Source organism: Sebastes umbrosus, chromosome 19 (assembly GCF_015220745.1).
Source record: "Sebastes umbrosus isolate fSebUmb1 chromosome 19, fSebUmb1.pri, whole genome shotgun sequence".
NCBI lineage: Eukaryota > Metazoa > Chordata > Actinopteri > Perciformes > Sebastidae > Sebastes > Sebastes umbrosus.
This window is the reverse complement of record NC_051287.1, coordinates 9915228-9938723: the sequence shown is the minus strand read 5'-3', so window position 1 is coordinate 9938723 and position 23496 is coordinate 9915228. Positions and strand designations below refer to the sequence as shown.

Genomic DNA, 23496 nt, shown 5'->3' with positions numbered 1-23496 from the left:
AACTCACTGACAGGAAGAAAATTGTAAACAAGGAATGTTATAATGACAATGTTAAAATGGAGGGGAGAGAGCATACCTTCCTTGGTGGACTGGACTGGACTGTGTTGGCTGGTAAGGAGATTATGGGGAAGTCATCTGACAGGGAGGGAGGTGGGGAAGAGGTGGCTGGAGTGCTGGAGGCAGGCGTTCCTTTTCCTCCTGCTCGGGTCAAAAACAATCAGCGGTCAGCGGAAAAGAAAATTCCAGAGCATCGTAAAAAAAACACACTTCAGTAGACCGCCATTATAATGATGTTAAGTGTTGACCTGATGTGCTGTGGAAGCGGTTGGGAAGGTGTGAGGCACTGTGGGAGAGCTCGAAGTTGGGCGACATGCCCCTGGAGGAAGGGGGCGTCGCCATGCCGCACAACGAGGAGGGGCTCCACAGAGGGTCCTTCCCTCCGCAGGAAGAGTTGAGTTCACAGGTGGAGTTCTACAAAGACGGAGGCCAAAATGATTACAGCTCTGACAGAGAAAACATTGATAGGTAAAAGCCACTGGGAAATACCACTTTTCTTTCTTTCTTTCTTTCTTTCAGGGAGTTAGATTATTGTCTCTACGTAATATGAAATTACAGCCAGCCAAAATCTCTTTCCCAAAGTGGCATACTATTCCTTTAAGCCTGACTTGCTGCTCTGCAAAGTCTACAGTCTAAACCTTGTTATGCACATGTGGTTCTCAACTTGTGAAATACATGTGCATTCATGTCTTCTAGGTCAGTTCACCCAAATTACCAAAAGCATATTATTTCATCACTCCTAGTGGTGTCTGCTCATGCAGATACTTCTGCTTTTATGTGTCAAAGTCCTGAGATAATTGCCTCCGAAACCTTTACTCCAATACATGAGAGGTAAAAGCACTTTTGTTGGTGCTGCCCAAAACTACTCCTACACACTGGTAATCTTGCAAGTTAAAAGACACATTCCTTGTATGTTGATAGTGACCCAGAAACCACAAATGTATTCCCACCCTGATAAATTTGACGCTCAAACTTCAACATATTTTACCGATGAGTTTCAAAGCATCTACTGTATGCTGGAAGGAAGTTGTGGTACTTAAAACTGTTACTGAGAAATATTACAAAATCAATTCAACCTTGTAGGCTGAGGGGCAGAATTGGGGCGTAGTTACAGGGTTTAGGATATATATTTGTTATAACAGAGAATGGCCAACTCATTGGAGACAAAAAAAACATCTCTGCTAATATAATACAAATTTGCACACTTTTTTTATTATGATATAAAGCAATCTCGGAGGAAAAAAGCAGAGCCACTATTTCACACAGCGAATGCCGTATACTTATGAGCGTGGCTGTTGTTTAGGCATCTACTAACTAAACCGATTATGAGACGAGATGAGTCAAGATTTCTTCATTCTTTAGTCAGGAGTCACTCAATAAGAGATCCAGATTTGAGCCTTTTGGCAGATTGAACATCCAACTTGCTGAATCCCTGACCTCTGACCTCTGACCTCACTCCAGAAAAGGCCAGGAAAGTGCTGTTACTGTTATTGCTGTAATTATTATACCTGAGGAATACTACCATCTTATTATTACACCGCTTTGCTGAATACTCGATTCTTTTTTTATAACAGACCGTTGCTATATATAACAGACCGTTGCTATGGGCGCAGTTCTGACGTCGGACTCTTGGGGACCGTTTTTGTGTCAAATTATTGTTTTTCTTAAGTAGGTAGCCGTGTAATAAGCGTGATAATGTACAGCTAGCCGGTCATTGTTGTGAAATAAACCCCGACAGGGCGATGCAAGACTCCGACATGACATTGGTGCCGCATCGCCCGATTGGGGTTTATTTCATAACAATGACCGGCTCGCTGTACATTATCCCTGATTTATACTACATCTAAAAATATATAATGTTATTACATTAATGTTATTAATGTTAATAGTTGAGATTCAAGCATTTATTTGCAAATACTAACTTTCTGAAATACTTGCCTTTCAACGTTATTTTACCTAGCGGTGACAGTGACTAATAATAAGTCGAAATGCTGTGTTTCCTAAAATGGCGGGTCTCCAATGTTTTCCAAATTTTCCGTCTGTCTGGGTCGGAAGGAGTGTAACGCAGAGACAAATCCTCAGACAGACCCCAGGGGGGCAGAAAAAACACCCGGACCCCTCCCTCGTGTGGCTGGCCCAATAATAGAGAGGGAGAGACGACATCTCCATGGCAGCCAGCCCTCGGGAGTGTCTACAGAGAGGTGGGAGGACGACGAGGGGGGCATGCGTTGTAATTCCTGAAGCTTGACCCGCCTGTCTGCCAGCCTGCTGACTTTGATGACTCAAAAAACTGTCCACTCGCCTCCTCTCCGCGTCTTGAAAAACATGGAGTCGTTGCTCTGATTGAGGGCATTGTGTTTGTTTTTGGAGGAAAGCCCTGAATTCACTACATCTGACAGGTGACATATGGAATGTAAACACGACGAGAGCCGGCAGCAAACAGAGGCTTAACGACGTGGTGCTCTGGTACTGCCCTCTGATCGGTTACTCACCAATCTTGTGTTTTGAACCGAGACAGCTTCTGACCGTGTTATGGATGATCTCACCTGCCGTCTGGAGGTCTGTGGGCTGCGGGAGGAGGACTGCGTCCCTGAGAAGGGGGGCAAGGACAGGGGTGGGGGTAGCGGCTGCCGTGGAGTCGAGAATGGGGTCGAAGAAGAGCTTCCTGTTGTCAAGAAGACAAATAGTCTGATCAATGTTCAAATGGATGCACCTACCAACCCACGGCCTCTCTCTGCTCTATTGGGACACCACTGTTTGGTGTTTGTCCTTTAAACCAGTTAGAAAACACTGTGCTTAATATCAAAAACATAACACTGAAAAGGACTCACTGAAAAAGGCATAATTGTCTCAGGCTGTATAAATAACATTTTCATTATTGATTCACATTAGTTTTTCTTTGAAATACAAAATGAGATTATTTCTGATAAAATAAAGAAACAAACAGAAAAAGATATGAGCATGATGATACTTCACTAAGCACACATCATATTTTGCTCAACAGGAAGAAAAGATGATTGGATTTTGATGTAAAAATACGAAGATATTGATTTTTTTGTAATTTCTTTGCATATACTGTTCTGTTAAATAGGTGCACAATATGACCGGGGATGTGATCTAAATGGGTTAAAAAGACATTTTTCATTTTTTTCACGGCTTTTAGTGTCCTATGTGTGAAGTGTTTTTCTGACCGTAGCTGCTGTGGAGGTCTGTGTAGGGGCTGGAAGTGCAGTCTTGTGGTCGCAGGTGGAATTGGGGGTAGAAATTCTCAGGCATGTTGGCGTAGCCCTCCTCACAGGAGGCCTCCTTGGGGTCCAGAGACACTTTGGCACATTCGATGACGATATCGTGGATTTCATACTTTTTCCACCTAGAGCAAAGCACAGCACCATTAGTCAAAGAAGATTAAACAGTAAATTGTTCCTCTGCCAGGCGGAGCACTAGGAGACTCACCTGGTGGGGTCCAGCTCGTGGTCCTTGGTTCCCGTCACCAGCTCTGGGTGAATACGAACGTGTTCAAGCATCGGCTGAATGGAAGGTTGAACGTAAAATCTTTATTAGTAATCATTTGGCTACAAAAACTCTAATGAAGAGCAACAAAGTACATCAGCAGGGACAACATCCTCACCTTCACTACTTCCTCAAAAGTTTCCATGTTCTCCTTCATGCTGTAATGGGAGCGCAGGTAGGAAACAAAGTTGCAGGGGTACATGCCGTAGAGACGATGGAAGAGTGAGTAGACGCTGGCGTGCAGGTGGATTAGGTAAACCTCTGACACGTGCCCTGAACATGTCAAAAATATCAAAGAAAAAAAAAAAAAAAAACTTGAAACAGATTAACAAATTCAACACAAACAACAAAAAACTGTAACGGGGTTTGCCGTTATCTTGCTGTTTGTTTATGGCCTATTTTGTCCCCCCAGACTTCCTCCCCTTTCACCAAATTTGGAATTTCACGCTCCAGTTAACTGCCTACATGGCTGCGAGTGCAAACATCTTTTCAGAAGCCTATGAGGTGTTGATAGATGAGATTTAAATAAAACAGTAAATACAATATTCAAATTGCCAAAAATGTTTCCTTTTTTTACAGCGCTGGGCAATACTTCTCACAATATTAAAAGGGATATTTTCTGATATCGATATATTGTACATTATTATCCTTTGCTGCGCTAGAAGTTAAGTCTCGGAGTAGCCGACCCATTCATTAATATATACATGTTGCACCGACATGACAGGAAGAAACTCCTACCGGGATTCTTCAGGTTCCAAGACGCCAGGCGGCCGAAGATGTCGAAATACTCCCACAGGTGTTGTTTCCCAGCTTGAGGGATCATGGGTAGCAGAGTGATCAGCACCAGCACTCCAGTTATCAGCACCACTACGTCCGTATCCGTCTGCCAGGAAATTAAGACACAAGTATTCAAGTTTATGACAAAGTCAGAGATTAAAAGATTCAAATAAAGAACCATTTATTTAGTTTAGGTTTAGAAGCTGACACCGGCTTAGACAATGCTTCAAGAGTCTCAAAATCTGTAAGGACGGAGACCAACTGGGATTCAATATTCAATATGAATATTGCACTGCCAAGTTTACAGGAGAAGCTGGAGACAAGGAATTAATTGAATGAATGCGTGTGCCAAAGTGCATGGCAATCCATCTAATATTTGTCAAGATATTTCAGTCTGGACCAGAGCAGTAGACCGACCATCATCACATCCCTAGAGCCCCACCACTCACACGGCTACAAACTTAATCTAATCGAGAGTTTAATCAACAAATGTTTGAGCAGCAACGTTGTACAACATTTGAGTAGACAAACATGTGTCTTGTGTTTCTCTGAGGAGCCTTTACTGACAAAGCTAATCAAGAACATACTCCATCAAACCTGTAAGGAATTGGTTTCAGTTCAACAAAACACTTTCAGTGCTTGCTAGTATTAAATCTTTGGTCTGTGGGGACTACTGCTACAATAGTTTTACAAGAGTCTTGAAAGTCACCTTCATATGGAGGACGGAACCTGCCAAAATAAAAAATAACTGAATAAATAAATAGATGACTCGATAAATAAATAAATAAATGTCATTAAATGTAGCAAAACATAATATAAAAAATAAATGTAGCCATTAATTAACAACCTCATGATGACAAGTGTTGCGTGACAGACCCCCTCATTTGCATAATGAGGCAGAAATGCTTAAAGAAATGTAAAAAGTAATTTGAAAAGAAATGTATAAAGAAAAGAATACAGAAATAAATAAGTTTGGGGAAATAAATAAGGGGTGAAGTGCAAAGGGAAAATCGTGCATAAAAAAAATAAATATACACATTTAAAAATAAATATAAAATAAATAAAAAAATTAATGCAAAAATAAAAAAAATTAAAAAAAATAAATAATGAAAATGAATACAGAAATAAATAAAAGGGATGATTAAACAGAAGAGTAAATGAATAAGGGAATTAATACGAAGATAAATAATTGAAGAAGCAAATTCAAACAGAAATATCAATTTATGTTACATTTTATCAATTAATTATTGGCTACATTTATTTCTAATATTATTTTTGCTACAATTAATGACATTTATTAATTTATTGTGTCATTTATTTACTTATTTTTTATTTTGGCAGGTTCCATCCTCCATACCTTCAGGGATCAGTGCCTATTAAATTATATCCAAACAAATATATACTGTTTGATGTAGTACCAAAACCTTAAAAATAAATTGTCTTTGAGAAAGTGTCCGACCAAATATCATATTCTATGTGATATCAATTCTAAAACCAGCTGGATGAGATCTCGAATCCTCATACATCCACACACCTCTAAGTGCCTTGACTAGGAGATTTCTTTGTTCACTGAGTCCCTACTGGGTCGTTACCTTGAGGCATTTGAGCAGCGAGAGCAGCAGAGGGTATCGAGCGATCTTGTGGATCCAGGACGGCTGCTTGCGGATTACATGGCCGAGCAGGGTGAGGGTGGGCAGCCGGCAAGCCTGTTTGGTCATACACTCATTCATCTTGTCCAGAAGGTGCTGTGAGGGAGGGAGGGACAGCAGGGTTAGCTCTGTATTTAAAACAATCAGATGGCTGGAGTTCTTCTTCTTATTAATTTATAAGGAAAGGAAACTTTCCTTAAGGATACTTTATTTAATTGTGCTTTTTCCATATCTATTTATAGATATGCTGTATCGTGCAGAGCATTTGAAGTTACACAAAACATCAAACAACAGCTACAAATCACCACTGTGATTCTACTCTGACCTCTCTCACCGAAGATGGTGTGAGCATTTTGATTAGATGCAAATAAAATCATAGAAGACTGCAGAAATAATGATGATGACCTCAAAGCCCTACACCACAACAAATCCACGTCTTAGTTTGCTATGGCAATATGCAAATACAGAAAACAACAACAACATGGAAGTAATTGATGGCATTTGTAAGAGCTGAGGGCAAGATCTCCAACACAATAATTAATGCCTACGTTCTTACAGATTCAACATTTTGAGTGTCCTGTCATTTGTAATGTATGTACAATATCAATAGCGTTTTCATTTCACTAGTCTTCTTTAACTTGTGTTTTGTGTTTGTACTGTATTAAACGTTTTAATTGGCTTGGTCTTCATTTTGGGGGCAGCACGGTAGTCCAGTGGTTAGCACTGCCCCCCTACCCCTCCCCCTCATACGTCATTACATTGTTTTTGAAAGGCTCAACGCCAACAAACACGGACTGAAGCAGAATATTTAGTTAGATAAAAACATGTTTTGAATTTTGGAAATGATTACATCTATCTTTTTTTCAATAAAGTTTGACTTTTGGACTTTACAATGCTCTGGAGTTCTTGGAAATGTTTGGATCCAACGAGACGGAAACAATCCTATGCAGCCACCACTCAAATCTAATTCAACAAATAGTATAATACTAATAATATTAGTGTAGTCTGATCTTTATCTGCAACTGTGCTCAGATACTGGGTTCAAACAGACTGTTGCCTACTAAGTAGCAAGAAAAATACAGTTTTAAATAGTTTTATATACAGTATTTGTATAAATTATCTACTAAATGTGTTATTATGATTGACTGAGTTAGCAGATGTATACAAATCAGCTGCCCAGACCTGATTGCTGGGCCTGTCCCTCTCTTAAACTAAAGAAATTCAAACCCTGAATCGATGATCAAAATACACACAGAGAAGAAAACAGAAAAACAAGTAGAGCAGATCCTCTAATCCTGGCGATTCAACTGGAATGAATCGATTTCACCACTGCATTTTGTCGTTTTAAATCTTGGTGTGACCGGGCATTAAGCTTGTGTAGGGGCGTTTCTCACCTTATCGTGTGGCTCTCTGACTGAGGAGAGGATATGCATGGCCTGGGCAGAGTTGGTTTCCAAGAAGTAGTCCACCAGCCCGTTGAGCAGCATGGACCCTCGCTCTTTAAAGAAAGGATCATTTCAATGAGTTTTAAAGAAATGGTAGTAGGCATACTAAAATCAGCAAATTCCACCAAAGAACGTCTGTTAAAACAGATGGTAAAGAGGACATTAATAAAGCAATCTGGGGTGATCCTGACACCCGAACTGACGAGTAAAGTTGCAGTTTCTCAAAGCTCCCCAGAAAGCTGAACACACATAGAACATAAACCATGTTGACGTTAAACAAGCCAAGCTGCCCTACCGGTGCTGAGCTGCTCGTTGATGAGGCCTCTGATCTCTTCTAGCTGCTGGAGGTCGGAGGTCTCAAGGAGAGGGAGGAGGTCCCCCACGTTGGGCTGCTCCCTGGCCATGGCGGTGGCAGTGCTGGAGGTGGAGGCAGCGTCTCTCTCGCGGTGTCCGTCCCTGCCTGCCTGGAGGACTCCTGGGGCCACCCACCAATACAGTCTCCAGGCACCTCTACATCGCACCAAGACCAATTCATGAACATTTCCCAGAATTAGTTAGAGCTGTGATCTAGGATTAGCGGTCACATGACAATACCAACTCGGCACTGGGAAGCAGGGTTTGTGCTACAGGCATATCTTAAAAATGGGAAAAACAAATCGAATGGAAATGTGATGTAACATAAAGAATAATGGCTCTAAATGATAAGATGGACCACATTTTTGAGATATGATGACTTGTGATGACATCCCTTCATTTCAATTCTGTGAGGTCATCTCATTAGACAACTAAAGTGTGATATCACAGACTATATGTCCCCATTTTTCAGCAGTTTATAGTTGTAATTACAAAATATAAATAATAACACACATCAACACAATGGTTTTGGAAATAATTTGCTACAAATTATAAAATTGTGCTGAGACTAAAATGCGCCATGAAACCAGCTAAGCTAAAGTGACATCTGATTACAAAGCACCTGGAATATCAGAGCAAAACAGTTTCTGTTTATCACTATCAAACAGGTCTGACGTATTTAGGTTGAAACATGTTAGAACACATATAGTTCCAACTAAGAGTACAAATGGTAGTAAGCACAATTCTTAATCAAACATCTCCAATAACTCACAAAATGTTTTTTATCTAACTGCTTCAATCCATATTTGTTGGCATTTAGCCTTTCAAAAACAACATTTTCACTGCGGTCAAACAACTCTCTCTGCTCTCCCACTTGCCGCACACAAAGGGAGGCACACATTGACAAGTTATAGTCATCATGACATCAGAAAATATGCGGGGGAGGGCTCAGCTTTTCTTAGGTAAAAGTACACTGTTCACTGTTCTACATCACCACATAACATGTGAATCACAGCACACTTAACTAGCTGGGATATAACTAACCGTTATATCTGACCCACACCATAGCAGTTCACATGAGTTAAACATGTTCACAGCCTCACAAACAAAAATAGGCCTAAACTTCCACACTTATACAATGTAGAACAAATCAAGAAAACTTCAGAGAATGCATTAAGCAAACAGATAAGGCGGAAAACTCCCAAGATGTAATTCAGAGAGTGCTGATGGATCCAAATATAATATGACCTGCATCTTATGTGACCATGTTACTATTCATTATACCCCAACAGAAATTTACTTTAAAAACACCACCTTGCCTAATGTGTTTACCATTAGTAGTCTATTTATGTTGTCTGTGATACATTTAGGGCTTGACGCTGAGTCAGGCATTCAAAGTAAAGGACGCCAGCAGAGCCTTGCAAATCCATCTGAAAAACAGGCATAAATAAGCCTGATAGGCAGGTCATTATGGTCCGGGTGTCTGCACCCAGAAGCTTATTCCTCAACAGAAATAATGAATCAGCAGCAGACATCTCATCAGCTCTTAAGATCTCCTTTCAACACTTAGGGCAAAACATTCAACATGCTAGAGGATTATTCCTACCACCTATTCCATTTGCGCTGAATATTGAATCTCTCAGCTAGAGCTGCAACAAAATCGATTAATCGCTTTAATCGAAACTATTAACCCTCTGAGTCCCGCAGGATCGTGGGAAATCCCGACTGACTTTACTGTCTTTCAGAGGCTGCAGCAGGTTTAGAGCTAGAGTGGTGGTAGAGATATCAGATGAAACTAGAAAAACCTAATGAATCCATTGGCACCAACCGTGGCATTCTAGCTTGTCGGGAAGGAGGCTAAATAATGCTACAAAGTTAGGCTAAATTTTGGCGAGGAAAAACTGGCAACGCCATTTTCAAAGGGGTCCCTTGACCTCTGACCTCAAGATATGTGAATGAAAATGGGTTCTATGGGTACCCACAAGTCTCGTGGATCCAATGAGCCCAACGTATGTAATGTATTCATGTGTGATGATGTTAGTCGCCATAGTAGCCATTTCATTGTAGTGAGACCATTTTTTCTAAACTTGACCTCACTGTATAAAATAACCTGTGGTGACCTCTAGGATAATCACAGCCTCATGAAACTTTATAACCACAAACTAGAGACCTAGTCTGTAAAGGGAAGACTCGTGGGTACCCATAGAACCCATTTTCATTCACACATCTTGAGGTCAGAGGTCAAGGGACCCCTTTGAAAATCGCAATGCCAGTTTTCCTCGCCAAAATTTAGCCTGAATTTGTAGCATTATTTAGCCTCCTCCGTGACAAGCTAACATGGATTCCTTAAGTTTTCTAGTTTCACATGATATCAATACCTTCACTTTAGCTCTAATGCTCAACCTGCTACAGCCTCTGAAAGACAGTAAAGTTGGTTGGGATCGCCCGTGATCCCGCCGGTCTCAGAAAGTTAATCAACAATGAAAATAATCGTTAGTTACAGCCCTACTCTCAACACAGTCACGTGCTACCAAAACCAAGACAACAGGAGCTAATTTGGAAAATGAGAGGAAGAAGAAATTAATCAGTTAACAGTGTATTTGATCTTATTCCCAATAAAGTCATATGTCAGATAAAAACACTGCCCTCTGTAAAGAAACTTGACAACATTAATGTCCTTGAGCCTCTCTCGTTCATAACAAATCAAAACGAGATGATGAATGCTCAAATACGCTCCCTGTTTGTTGATTCACAGAAGAGGTCACAGCGCAATTGTCTCCCTGTTATCAATTAACTGCTCAGTCATGGGGTTGGGAGCCGAGGTATAGGAGCGAGCGTTTTGCAGGGACAGTCTGGTGGCACAAACGCGAACCACGCTCAGTGTGATCTCAGGCAGCTCAGGAGGACACAAAGAACCTTTATGCGGCCCGAGCACTTCCATGTACACGCTGGAAATTACATTTGGCTGTGTGAGCAAACTGTTACCAACAGCCTCCTTCTCTCCTGGGTGAATATATTTTAAAGCAGTTTCATAAAAAGACACAAACATGCTGCTCAGTCCATTTGAAGGAATGATTTTCATCAACCTGACTGCCCTTTTCATTTAGAAAACCGCAGATTTCCTTTCATCTCCTTGCTGCAAGAGATGAGAGGGAAAGGGAATACTGAAGTGGTTTACTGGACTGAACAGGGCTTTGGGCAACAACTAAAAATGATATATTAATTACTATTTTGACTTATCAATAAACTTTTTCTACAATAAGTCTACAATATATCAGAAAATAGAGTAGTAGCAAGTCCTTACACCTGAGAAGCTGGAACCAGACATTGTTTTGATTGACCTCAATTACTTTTCTGTCGGTCAACTAATCGATTAATTGATGAATCATTTCAGCAATAATACGATTATGAGCATAGACTGTATATAAAGATGGATGACACGTCTCCACTTCCTTCCACTGTAAAAAAATTAAGCTAAAATATCCCGGATATGGGAGCCATCTTGAGATTTTTTACATAATTTGGAGCCAGAGTCTGCGCAGTACCGATCAGGTGGTAGAGCCGCGGTATCGAGGTCACCCGCCCGAACCAATCGAGCACGGCCGCAGTTTGTCAGCGAGAGAGACTCACAGCTGTCAGTCATGACGTCTCAGCCCCTTCTTATAGCATCAAATAATTATTTATTATGAATTATTTGGGGTATTATATGTAATGTATTCATATTTATATGAGGTCTATATATTGTGCTGTTAGTTGCTGTTGGGTTTACTTAGCGGGATGTTTGATTTGTTGTTGATTAATGTGTCTGGATAATTCAATAAGGGATTGGTCATGTCAAATGGCCAGACACGAGAACAAAACTATTCATTCATTCATTCATGTCTTATAGCTGCACAACTGATGGGAAAACTACAGCATAGGGCTGGTCAATATGCAAAATAATTTATATCAGAGTCTCTGCTAATATTTATCAAACTATCACTATAAAATCTGTTGATATTTATCTTATTAGGCTGACATGACAAAGGGAAGTCAAACTGGAAGAATTGAACAGAAGAATTAAAAAAAAAATCCCACAAACACTATAAAAACAAACGAGTAACAGTGGGCGGGTGGGTATCGTCACAATTTCTCACTGCTAAAGAACAAAAATAAGCAGTATGAAGACATTTTAAGGCTCTGGGAGCTTGTGGTTAACTGCATTAATCAGAAACCAGTCTATATTCCCTGGAAATCCCACAGACCCTCACTCATCCCAACCCACTGGAGCTGCTTTACCAACCTCAGGACCCTCAATTTAGATCAGGAGATATCCACCTTATTTTAGACTATGTCTCATTTTAACAAAGTTCTTGTAAGGCTGCTTCTGGGTTTGGACTTTAAATACTGAAATTAAATAAGGGTTTTGTAGAAAAACATGTTATATATTCATCAAACGGAGGTATTGAAAAGAAGTACAAACACTTAGGTCATTTTAGACTTATCGACCCACTATTCCTACAATCAGTAGTTAAATGTTACTACTTTTAGTCCCCCAAAGTATACATATATAAATGTTTTAGTATTTCCATAATCGTAATACTATCTGTATAAATATAGCTGAATAAATAAAATATATGTAAATACTAAATCATTTCAGAGTCATTGTTTTTTGGTTTCTGGTCAGACATTGAACTCTTGACCTTCTGACAGAGTGACATGATAATAGGAGGGAAGCAGGTGTAATTCAGTGTGATTAGAAAGATAAAGCAAAGAAGTATGATGTAGAAAGCTGCAAGAGATATTTTTACTGTCATGATGCATTGTTTTTATAGTGTTTGTGGGATTTTTTGGTTTCAATTCTTCTGTTCAATTCTTCCAGTTTGACTTCCCTTTGTCATGTCAGCCTAATGAGATAGCTATCAACTGATTTTATAGTGATAGTTTGATAAATATTAGAGGAGACTGTGATATAAATTCTTTTGCATATTGACCAGCCCTATGCTGTAGTTTTCCCATCAGTCGTGCAGCTATAAGATATGAATGAATGAAGTTTTTTTCTCGTGTCTGGAACTCTACTTATTGTAGGAATAGTGGGTCGATAAGTCTAAAATGACCTAATTGTTTGTACTTTTTTTCAATACCTTTGTTTGTTGAATATATAACATGTTTTTCTACAAAAACCCTTATTTAATTTCAGTATTTAAAGTCCAAATCCAGAAGCAGCCTTACAAGAACTTTGCCAAAATGAGACGTAGTCTAAGATAGGATGGATATCTCCTGATCTGAATTGAGGGTCCTGAGGTTGGTAAAGCAGCTCCAGTGGGTTGGGATGAGTGAGGGTCTGTGGGATTTCCAGGGAATATAGACTGGTTTCTGATTAATGCAGTTAACCACAAGCTCCCAGAGCCTTAAAATGTCTTCATACTGCTTATTTTTGTTCTTTAGCAGTGAGAAATTGTGACGATACCACCCATCCACTGTTACTAATTTGTTTTTATAGTGTTTGTGGGATTTTTAATACTATCAATTTTTTGATAGTTTGATAAATATTAGAGGGGACTGTCATATAAATTCGTTTGCATATTGACCAGCCCTATGCTGTAGTTTTCCCATCAGTCGTGCAGCTAGAAGATATGAATGAATAGTTTTGTTCTCCTGCATGACCAATCCCTTATGGAATTATTCAGACACATTAATCAACAAATCAAACATCCCGCTAAGTAAACCCAACAGCAACTAACAGCACAATATATAGACCTCATATTAATATAAATACCTTACATATAATACCCCAAATAATGATGTGATGCTATAAAAAGGGGCTGAGACGTCATGACAGTAAAAAATATCTCTTGCAGCTTCCTTTGCTTTATCTTTCGTCATTGAATTACACCTGCTCATGTCACTCATTAATAACCTGTTAGCACGTGTGTTCTCATTCATTCATCATCAGGCTCTCCTGTCACCATGGAGACGAAATGGTTCACTAGTTCCCCCTAGTTTGACCTCCTCTGTCACATTTTGATGTGATTATGATGCAAGCAAAATAAGCGAATGAAAAAAAACACAAATGTGTTATACTGACATGCATATAATGAGAGCCAGAGGTTGTCTGAGGTCGGTGAGGCTGAAAAGCAGCAGAGCTTTGCTGCTGTATGTTGGACTGACTGACCACTGGCTGCTGCTGCTCTCTTGTCGTAAACAACTCGCAGAGAGAACAATGGGGCAGGGTTGGGTTTACTTTATCCCATTATAAAGGCATATTTAATCTTGCAAAGCGATAACCTCTTTCAAATTACACAGAAAACGCATATATAACCACGAATAAATGTTAAAAACATCTCAACGTCTACTAAAATCCATCATTTCCAAAAACAAGTCAGTCCAAACCGATGAAGAGCTACCGCTAGCTATAGCCACCTAGCTGGATTAATAACGCCTGTCAGCCGGGTTAAATTGGAGGTAAAGCAAGTCGAACACTTAGTTAACAATACAACAAGTCATAATAGTTCATAAGAGTGTGATAAAACACAGAAAACACGTAAATAATCGGAGCTGTTTACCTGTTAGAGTAGCTGCACTCCACAGGGCGCCGCCATCTTGAACACCTCACAGCCCATCCCACCGCTGTGTCCCTCCGCCGTCAAGGCTGCATGCACAAAATAATCCCCCACAAGTTAGAGCCACAATAGTCACAACGCCAACTTTTTACAACTTATTCACATAAGTGTAAAAAAAATAAATGTGTGCAATTACATTTAATGACTCAGATGTAGTATTTTTTTTATCTGTGTCCCCTGAGAAAAGTGCTTTGGCCTCTGTTGCAAAGCTAAGATTGTTTTTCCCATCTCCTCATTGGTGGAAGGATGAAATGTGTGTAATGCGGTTTCGCGTGACCCACATGTAAAGAGCGCACGCGCAATTTATTTTAACAGGTAGAGTGGGGGATCAATATGGAAGCTCATTAACGCCAGAAAAGCTATAATTATAATAAAAAAAAAAATGAAATGTTAGGATGGCAACATTTTTAATTTGTTATGTAGGCCTAATGTGTTCTTTCTTTATGTTACCCGGTATATATGCCTACTTTTATCTGTATATAAGCCTATTGAAAATCATTTAAAAAAAAATACAAAGTAAAATGTGCTTACTCATCAGATGGGCAAGTTCACAATAAAGCTTCATGTGAAGCCTTGGTCAGATATCATTTTCAATGTCATTTAAAAAGGACTTTTATTTGACGATATCCACTGGATGTCAGAACACAATAATGAATAATAAGTTATATAATATAATATAATATAATATAATATTAAATATTAAAAGCAAGATAATATAAAATAATATTTTAAAAGCAATACTATTCTAAAAGCAGCTGTAACAAGAAGTAAGTACCTGGATTGTTAGTTTATTATATTACCTTAATAGATAGATATATAGATAGATAGATAGATAGATAGATAGATAGATAGATAGATAGATAGACAGACAGACAGACAGACAGACAGACAGACAGACAGATAGATAGATAGATAGATAGATAGACAGACAGACAGACAGATAGATAGACAGATAGACAGATAGACAGATAGATAGATAGATAGATAGATAGATAGATAGATTTCCAGCATCACAGTTCCATAATGCAAAACATGTTAGTAAAAAGGCAGTAAAAATGTAGTAGTGCAAAGTACAAAAAAATATACCAGATATAAAAAATACAAGGAGATGAAGAAAACTGTTAAAGCTGAATATAGTGCAGGGTAACAGCTGTGATACATGACTATTCAAAAAGTGAATATAGTGCAGAAGAGACTGTTAAACATTAATATAGTGCAGGGTAACTCCAGTAGCTTAGCCTATGAAAGTGCACTGTGTGCATTATTATCTGTCCTGCAGACCGTCCTTTATATTTTGTATTCTATGGATATATTTCTCTGGTGTTGACATGTACATTTTATGTGCTGTTCCTGTGCATTGCCTGGATAACCTGCTGCTGTAACACAATCATTTCCCAATTTGGAATCAATAAAGTACATCTATCTATCTATCTATCTATCTATCTATCTATCTGTCTGTCAGTCTACCTATTTATCTATCTATCTATCTATCTATCTATATGTCTATCTTTCTATCTATCTGTCTGTCTGTCTGTCTATCTATCTATCTATCTATCTATCTATCTATCTATCTATCAAGCTAATATAATAAACTTACAATCCAGGTACTTACTTCTTGTTACAGCTGCTTTTGGAATATTATTACTTTTAAAATATTATGTGATATTATATTATATTATATTGCTTTTAATATATTATATTATATTATATTATATAACTTATTAGTAATTATTGTATTCTGACATCCAGTGGATATTGTCAAATAGACATTGAAAATGATATCTGACCAAGGCTTCACATGAAGCTTTATTGTGAACTTGCCCATCTGACAAGTAAGCACATTTTATTTTATATATATATATTTTTTTATGATTTTCAATAGGCTTATAAACAGATAAAAGTAGGCCTATATAATGGGTAACATAAAGAAAGCACACATTATGCCTACATAACATAATTCTAAAAGGCCTAATGAATAAGTTCAGTTTAATAGTGTTGAGACATAGTCACAGAACTGATTCAGAGATATTTTATGGATGAATAAATACAATTATTAGAAATTAAATATTATAAATATATCATATTTCAATCTGTTATCAACGTCCATGAAAAATCTCAAGTTCCAATGCATGTGTCAAAATTTAAGTTACACACATTGTCCACAAGATGTCACACTTGCACTTCTTCCCTCATCTAAATCCTCCTCATCCTCCTCAAAATGTTTCTCAACTCTTCGACTCGATGTTCTTTAACATGGTTTGAAAAGTATTTTCTGAAAACCTTTCCCCCCCAAAAAAATTGGGAAAAAGCTGCCTAACTCTGTTATTTCTCCCTATGTTGTCATTCTGTGCATGCGTGACTCTAAATCCTCCTGTGAATAAATCTGCCATGTCTGAATAACCAAATGCTTTAATAAATAAAGACAGAGTCAACAGCAGTGTTATTATTCTCCCAGACTGGTTTGGTGTGTGTATCTTTGGAGGTGCTACACAGTCTCATATATGATCTTTTGGTCATTTAAATCTTACACAACACAGTCATACACACATTACCTCGAGTATAAATCCTGTAAATCAAACATTGGGAGGTGGAAATATTTGGTTCGATTTTTTTTTATTGGAAACTTGTCTTTGTGATTTTTTCTATTTTATTTTTTTAAGTAATTTAAATTGATATGTTTTTTGTTTTATTTAAATTTAACTCTAAGATCAGCACAAATAAGCAGTTGAAGGCAAACAAACCATTTAATAGAATATTTATTAACTTTAATTTTAGCATTCAACCCTATAATTCTGATTATTATAATCCCCTGGAGCAGTGGGTGGTTTGTGTACTAACTGTTCCAGTGACAGCAAAGGCCTCATGTGTGTTTCTTTTTTTTCTTTTTTTTTTACGCAAATTCCCAACAGCAGGTTGGCCTTTTCATTGGTTGAAACCACAGTCAGATTCCCCTGCGAAATTATCTGATTGAAAATCAGGGAGGGGAGAAAAAGAGAGAGCAACAAGTGTGATGTTTTTTTTACACTGCTTTGCTTTTCTGACTTTTTAGGAAAGGATTTGGCGACAAGTTGTTTTTCCTCCTCTGCGCTTCACACCCAAAGAACAAGGACATTATTATTATTATTAATCTATTTATTTCTGCGGGAGCCTGCTCGGTTAACGGTGAGTACCTGTAAAATAACTTCAGCTAGAAACTTTTGACGACTTGTAAAACTTTTTCACAATAAATATAATCATTCAAACCTTGAAAATATCTAAAGTGGGCTAATTAAACTGTATTTTTGAAGGCCTGTTGACCAAGTAGAAAGAAATAATCATTTCTATTTAATAAATTAAATTATAACAGAGTAATCCACCTGCAATTAAAGACTGAAAAGATGTTAATTAAATATAAAAGTAACTGAAATAATACAAAATTAAATATTTAAACGCTTATAATGACTGTTTTTGCATGCTTTATTTATAATATAAGACTTATTGTGTCGCTAAAGGTTGTTTTTTTTGGTGTAGTAGGATCAACATGCCTCGGTCATTTCTGGTGAAAAATAAAAGGTGCACGTCCTATAATGTTCACCGATCATATGAAGACGAGCCGAAGGCCCCCATATTTACAGGTAAGACTCGAATAAAATATGTTAATATCTGAATATGTGTGTGGGAACAATTAAATTAGTACCTTATTTCGTTATTTTACAGCAGCTTGAAACAATTGTATGCTATTAATGAACTCATACCTGGAGTATGAGTTCATTAATTATATAATAATATAATAATATATAATATAATAATTCAAAAAATAATTATCATTCAACATTTCAATAGAATAAATAATAATAATTTAAACAGAATTGTCCTCCGAGAGGAACTGCAGAGTTTTGTTGTTACAGAATATTTACTTTCTGTATAATCACACAGTCTTTTGATTGAATCAATCACACTTTTATTTGTTATTGATTTGCAGAAGACCCATCAGAGGTCCAGAGCACAGACTCTGAAGACATGAGGCCTCAGTCGGAGGGCCAGTCTTCCCCTGCAGAAGACAGCTCCTTTGAGAAGGAGGAGGCAGAGCTTGAAAGCCCTTTACCTGCTCACCCAGAGCCTGCCAGACCCCAAGTGGCTCCCACACAGCCATACTACCTAAATGGTGAGCTGCCAGTGCATTTATCTCCAAATTTTTCCTGCCATACCTCTAACTTTCAATCAGATAGGTGACTTTTTTGTGTGTGTATCTGTATTTGTGAACCCTCAGAGCCTCACATGGCCGGATTCCCTCCTTACTACAAGCCGGCCTACGCCTGGGAGCCAGTGCCTTCCTACAAGATCCGTCAGATGAGTTTCAGCCCCACGGTGCTGCAGCACGCCAGCAATCTTTACAACACGCACATCAGCCGCAGCCCGCAGCCTCAACAGCCTCAGCAGCCTCAGCAGCCTCTGGACTGCAGCACGCACTACTCCCCCACCTCCAACACCTACCACTGTATCACCTGTGAAAAGGTACACACCACATACTAGCCTCACCTCTGCACATACTGTAGAATTTGAATTATCAGCCTGGTACTTCTGGTACTATTTTAGCCCAAACCGCAATCTTTTCCTAAAGCTAACAAAGTCGTTTTTGCCACGTAACGTCCATACTAAAGTTTCGGTAATTTCTGTGTTATTTAAACTCAAACTGCAATCTTTTCCTAAACCTAATTAAGTAGTTTTGTTGCCTAAACCTAACCAAGTCGATCTTTTCCGAAACTTAACTAAGTAGTTTTGTTGCCTAACCTAACCAAGTCTATCTTTTCCCTAAACTTAATTATGTAGTTTTGTTGCCTAAACCTAACCAAGTCTATATTTTCCTAAACCTAACTAAGTAGTTTTGTTGTCTAAGCCTAACCAAGTCTATCTTTTCCTAAACCTAAGTAGTTTTGTTGCCTAAACCTAACCAAGTCGATCTTTTCCGAAACTTAATTATGTAGTTTTGTTGCCTAAACCTAACCAAGTCTATCTTTTCCTAAACTTAATTATGTAGTTTTGTTGCCTAAACCTAACCAAGTCTATCTTTTCCTAAACCTAACTAAGTAGTTTTGTTGTCTAAGCCTAACCAAGTCTATCTTTTCCTAAACCTAACTAAGTAGTTTTGTTGCCTAAACCTAACCAAGTCGATCTTTTCCGAAACTTAACTAAGTAGTTTTGTTGCCTAACCTAACCAAGTTGATATTTTCTTAAAACTGACTAGTAAGTAAGTAGTTTTATTTTGAAAAGACTGGAGCGGAAATTGACAGGTGCGTCACGTGTTGCTGGACATTGGTAGGAAAACACACGAAAAATAAATTTTTCGAGAGTCATCATGAGCGTCACGAGAAAAAAAAAGGGAAATTCGTGTCTATGTACACAAATTAAATAGATTAAATCTTGTGCCGGGAGACTGTGTTGAAACTAAGTATCTGTAAATTCAATAAATGTTTTTGTTGTGAAGCTCCTCATCAAGCCTCTTCATCAAGGCTAAATGAAAATGTAAAATTGTATCTGTTATCAACTAGAAATTCAGTTGAATTTGTCAGCCACCTCAATTAATTCACTAACTCTGTTTCAGGTGTTCTCAACGCCCCACGGACTGGAGGTTCACGTCAGGAGGTCGCACAGTGGAACGAGACCTTTTGGCTGCAGCATCTGCAGGAAAACCTTCGGCCACGCCGTCAGTCTGGAGCAACACATGAACGTCCACTCTCAGGTACATCAGTGACTCCAAAACGCTGCACAATATAAAACATTATAAGCCTCTTTAATGTAATGGGCTCCTCCAGTAGTCAGTATAGACAACACAGTCTCACAGCAGTTAGTGAAATAGTCACAAAATTAAATTAGATTTTTTATTTGATTCTCTGAGTGATACTTCCGTTTTCAGTCTGAGTAGTAATCACGATGAACTTTGAACCTTTAGCGAGTCACTCAGAAACAGGTAGCGAGGTACTGGTTGCTCGCGAGCTACTTGTTGGAGCTTCCCGGTCTACAGTATTGTTTTACAGTAGGGCGGCCAAATATGAAACTGTCCATGGCTCCTCTCGCTATAATCACCTGCTTTCCATGTGCAGCATGCGAGAATTGTTTCCAGGAGTGATATCACTACTGATAAATCAGAAAAAGAAACTTAAAAATGGATGGACTGTTCCTTTAAAAATAGATAATAAAGTTTCCCTGTTGCTTTAAAACTGTCAGTTACCTAACCTAGTTCTGAAAAAAAGCAAAATTTTGTCAATCAAGGCCAAAAATTAAGTTGAAGTTTAATTTTTCCGATTAATTTGCCTTTTATCAGGAAAAAAGCTTCGAGTGCAAGATGTGTGGCAAAACATTCAAGCGCTCCTCCACTCTCTCCACGCACCTGCTCATCCACTCGGACACGAGGCCTTACCCCTGCCAGTACTGCGGCAAGAGGTTCCACCAGAAGTCTGACATGAAGAAACACACCTACATTCACACCGGTAAGTCTACAGCAGGAGTCTCCAACCTTTTTTCCTCTGAGAGCTAATTTGGCAAAATGAAAGTGTCCTAGAGCTACTCATAGCACCAAGAGGTATATCGCCTACTTTTATGGTCCTTTAATAATGTTCCAGCCACCGCAGTCATCCCATCTATTTCAGTCCTTCAATCCAAGGGCTTTTTGTGTTTCATTAGGATGTGCACCACTAAACGAAGCCTCTGTTGCTGTGTTGGTCTTCTTCGTCACTTTGGTAAACAGAGCCTGGTGTTGACCGTTGTTTTCAGATAACTGCTCTGTTCGTAGACTGCTACCAGCCGGAAAGTAACATGAAAAAGTGCGATGGACTCTGGTGAAGTGGCGATTGACGTTAGATCTTTCACCGACTGATACGCTTGCATCGCAAATGAGACACACGCATTTATCATTCAGCTTCGAGAAAAATAACTCAGTTACCCATTCCTCATGAAAATCCTGTATTTTTGGCCTTTTATTGGCTTTATTGGCTCTGAGGACATTGTCAAATCTGGTGTGTGCTTGCTAGTCTGCTAACATCGCCTTGTTGCAGCGTCACTGCAGCGTAACTTGTTTTATTAACAGCTGATTGGCAAATAAGAATTTTGTGTCAAAAGTGGTTGGGATGTCTGTGAATTTGATTGGATAGAAATGTAAACAGGTTTACAAAGCGACTTTGTGTTTTCAAATGTATGTACATATTCTTTGAACCTTTAGCGAGTCACTCAGAAACAGGGCGTGAGCTACTGGTTGCTCGCAAGCTACTTGTTGGAGCTTCCTGGTCTACAGTATTGTTTTACAGTAGGGCGGTATATGAAACTGTCCGCGGCTCCACTCGCTGTAATCTCCTGCTTTCCAGGTGCAGCATGCGGGAAATTGTTTCCAGGAGTAATATAACTACTGATAAATCAGAAAAAGAAACTTAAACAAATGTCCTGTGGATTTGCATATCTGGTTTTCCTGCTTCGCGCAGAGCTCTGTAAAAGGAGCTCTATGCTGCCGCCATTTCGCTGCAAATAAATGTTTGACAAATCTGAACAATGGCATGATTCTTCACCCATGCAAAGCTTATTGGGGGAAAACATACAAGCACCATTAATGGTGCGGATGACAAACCTGATTTTCCAGAAGCAGTGGGAAAGACAACTACTTTACATATATTATTTGGAAATTCTTTTTTTTAATTTTTATCTTTTATTTTGTAGGTGAAAAGCCCCACAAATGCCAAGTGTGTGGCAAAGCGTTCAGCCAAAGCTCCAACCTGATCACCCACAGCAGGAAACACACGGGCTTCAAACCGTTCGGATGTGACATTTGTTCCAAGGGCTTCCAACGTAAGGTGGATCTCCGCAGGCACCACGAGAGCCAGCACAGTATGAAGTGAGGAGGAAGCCGTTGTAAATATGTGTCCGATAAATTTCTATTAAAAGAATAAGCTGATATTAAATTCTGATTAAAGGCGATTTAACTTCAGGAAAAAATGTCATCTGTATAATGAAGAAATTGATGAAATGTATTTGTTAATATATTGGAAGTGATCTTTCAAATATGTGTGGATGAATGGGAGGTTCAAAATATGCCTTTGGCTTATTTTTGCTGTCATATAATTTATTTAAAGTATGTTTGAGCATTGTATATTATATTGGCTGGAGTCTGTGCGTGAGTTGCTAAATGCTTTCAATTGAAATAAAGGGTGAAAAGTTGTAAAATATTTTTATTCTTATAGAATACAGACATGCAAAGTGAAATATGTTATAAAATCATTTGTACCCTTAAGGCAAAATACATGCAGACTGTTTGTCTAAGATGACACGATGAGCAAACACGCTTTTACTCCCTGTTCATCTCTTTCTGTGTGTTTTTCTCAGTCACTCTCCTGTTGGAGCAGGATGTAGAATAACTATGTCACTGTGGCCTCAGGTGAAAATCTCTTACGGGACCCGAGATAGTGTGTAATGGAGTAATGCTGCATTCAAATAACACACCTGGAACACCATGCAAATCCGAGGGCCGGAGAGCTATTCATTCCTGAGAATCGACAGCAGTCGAAGGAAATGTTAGCAGCCGTTATTAAGTGAGATATTTCATTCTGTTTGATGCTCAGCACCTTCCTTGTTATTACTTGAGGAGGCGAAATCAACTCTATAATCTCAGTAAAAAAAAAATCACAATTGCACACTGTCAAATAGACCATAATGAACTTTGGCCACACACCCTCGCATACATGTAGTGTAGCTGCTTGGCCTTTACAGTGCATTGAGTCGAATGGGATACAGGGATTAATAAGAGGCTGTGGAAAAGGGATTGATTACTTAGTCAACCGTTACCACACCCAGCCAGCCTGTTGGATTAACTTCAACAAACAAGTGTCGGCTCTAACGAAGACACACCACCTTCCTCAAACACCAAACCTGTTAGGAACATTAAGCTGCTCGAGGCAAATCAGATCATCACCTGTGTCTTTTAAATCTGACACAAACTGGATGAAGTGTTGCCAGTAGTTGTACAAATGGTTGTTTTTCTATAGATAAATTACGCCAACTGCTGATGTAACATAATGATCGCAACCCGTTTCTTTAGCTGAATGGATCCTAAATGGGATGTAAAAACTTCTTTGATACATA

General features: G+C 38.7%; 2 protein-coding genes across 2 annotated transcripts in view; one reads left to right on the top strand and one right to left on the bottom strand.

Annotated features, from left to right (window-relative positions):
• The window catches only part of tsc1b (TSC complex subunit 1b), a 30671-nt gene extending 16181 nt beyond the window's left edge, over positions 1 to 14490 (bottom strand). The window contains exons 1-11 of the mRNA XM_037752113.1: positions 14338 to 14490; positions 7734 to 7948; positions 7388 to 7491; positions 5937 to 6089; positions 4306 to 4450; positions 3686 to 3840; positions 3511 to 3584; positions 3249 to 3427; positions 2604 to 2722; positions 306 to 471; positions 77 to 198 (exon numbers count right to left, since the gene is read on the bottom strand). Of these exons, the coding sequence (XP_037608041.1) occupies positions 77 to 198; positions 306 to 471; positions 2604 to 2722; positions 3249 to 3427; positions 3511 to 3584; positions 3686 to 3840; positions 4306 to 4450; positions 5937 to 6089; positions 7388 to 7491; positions 7734 to 7842 (1326 nt within the window). The 5' untranslated portion in view covers positions 7843 to 7948; positions 14338 to 14490. The remainder of the gene's footprint in view (positions 1 to 76; positions 199 to 305; positions 472 to 2603; positions 2723 to 3248; positions 3428 to 3510; positions 3585 to 3685; positions 3841 to 4305; positions 4451 to 5936; positions 6090 to 7387; positions 7492 to 7733; positions 7949 to 14337) is intronic.
• Positions 14491 to 17223: 2733 nt separating this feature from the next.
• On the top strand, positions 17224 to 22569 carry gfi1b (growth factor independent 1B transcription repressor). Its single transcript, XM_037753051.1, has 7 exons — positions 17224 to 17556; positions 17908 to 18008; positions 18356 to 18538; positions 18644 to 18888; positions 19976 to 20113; positions 20696 to 20861; positions 22078 to 22569. Exons 2-7 carry the CDS (start codon positions 17915 to 17917, stop codon positions 22254 to 22256), a joined length of 1005 nt encoding a protein of 334 aa, XP_037608979.1. The 5' UTR covers positions 17224 to 17556; positions 17908 to 17914; the 3' UTR covers positions 22257 to 22569.
• The last annotated feature ends 927 nt before the right edge of the window (positions 22570 to 23496 follow it).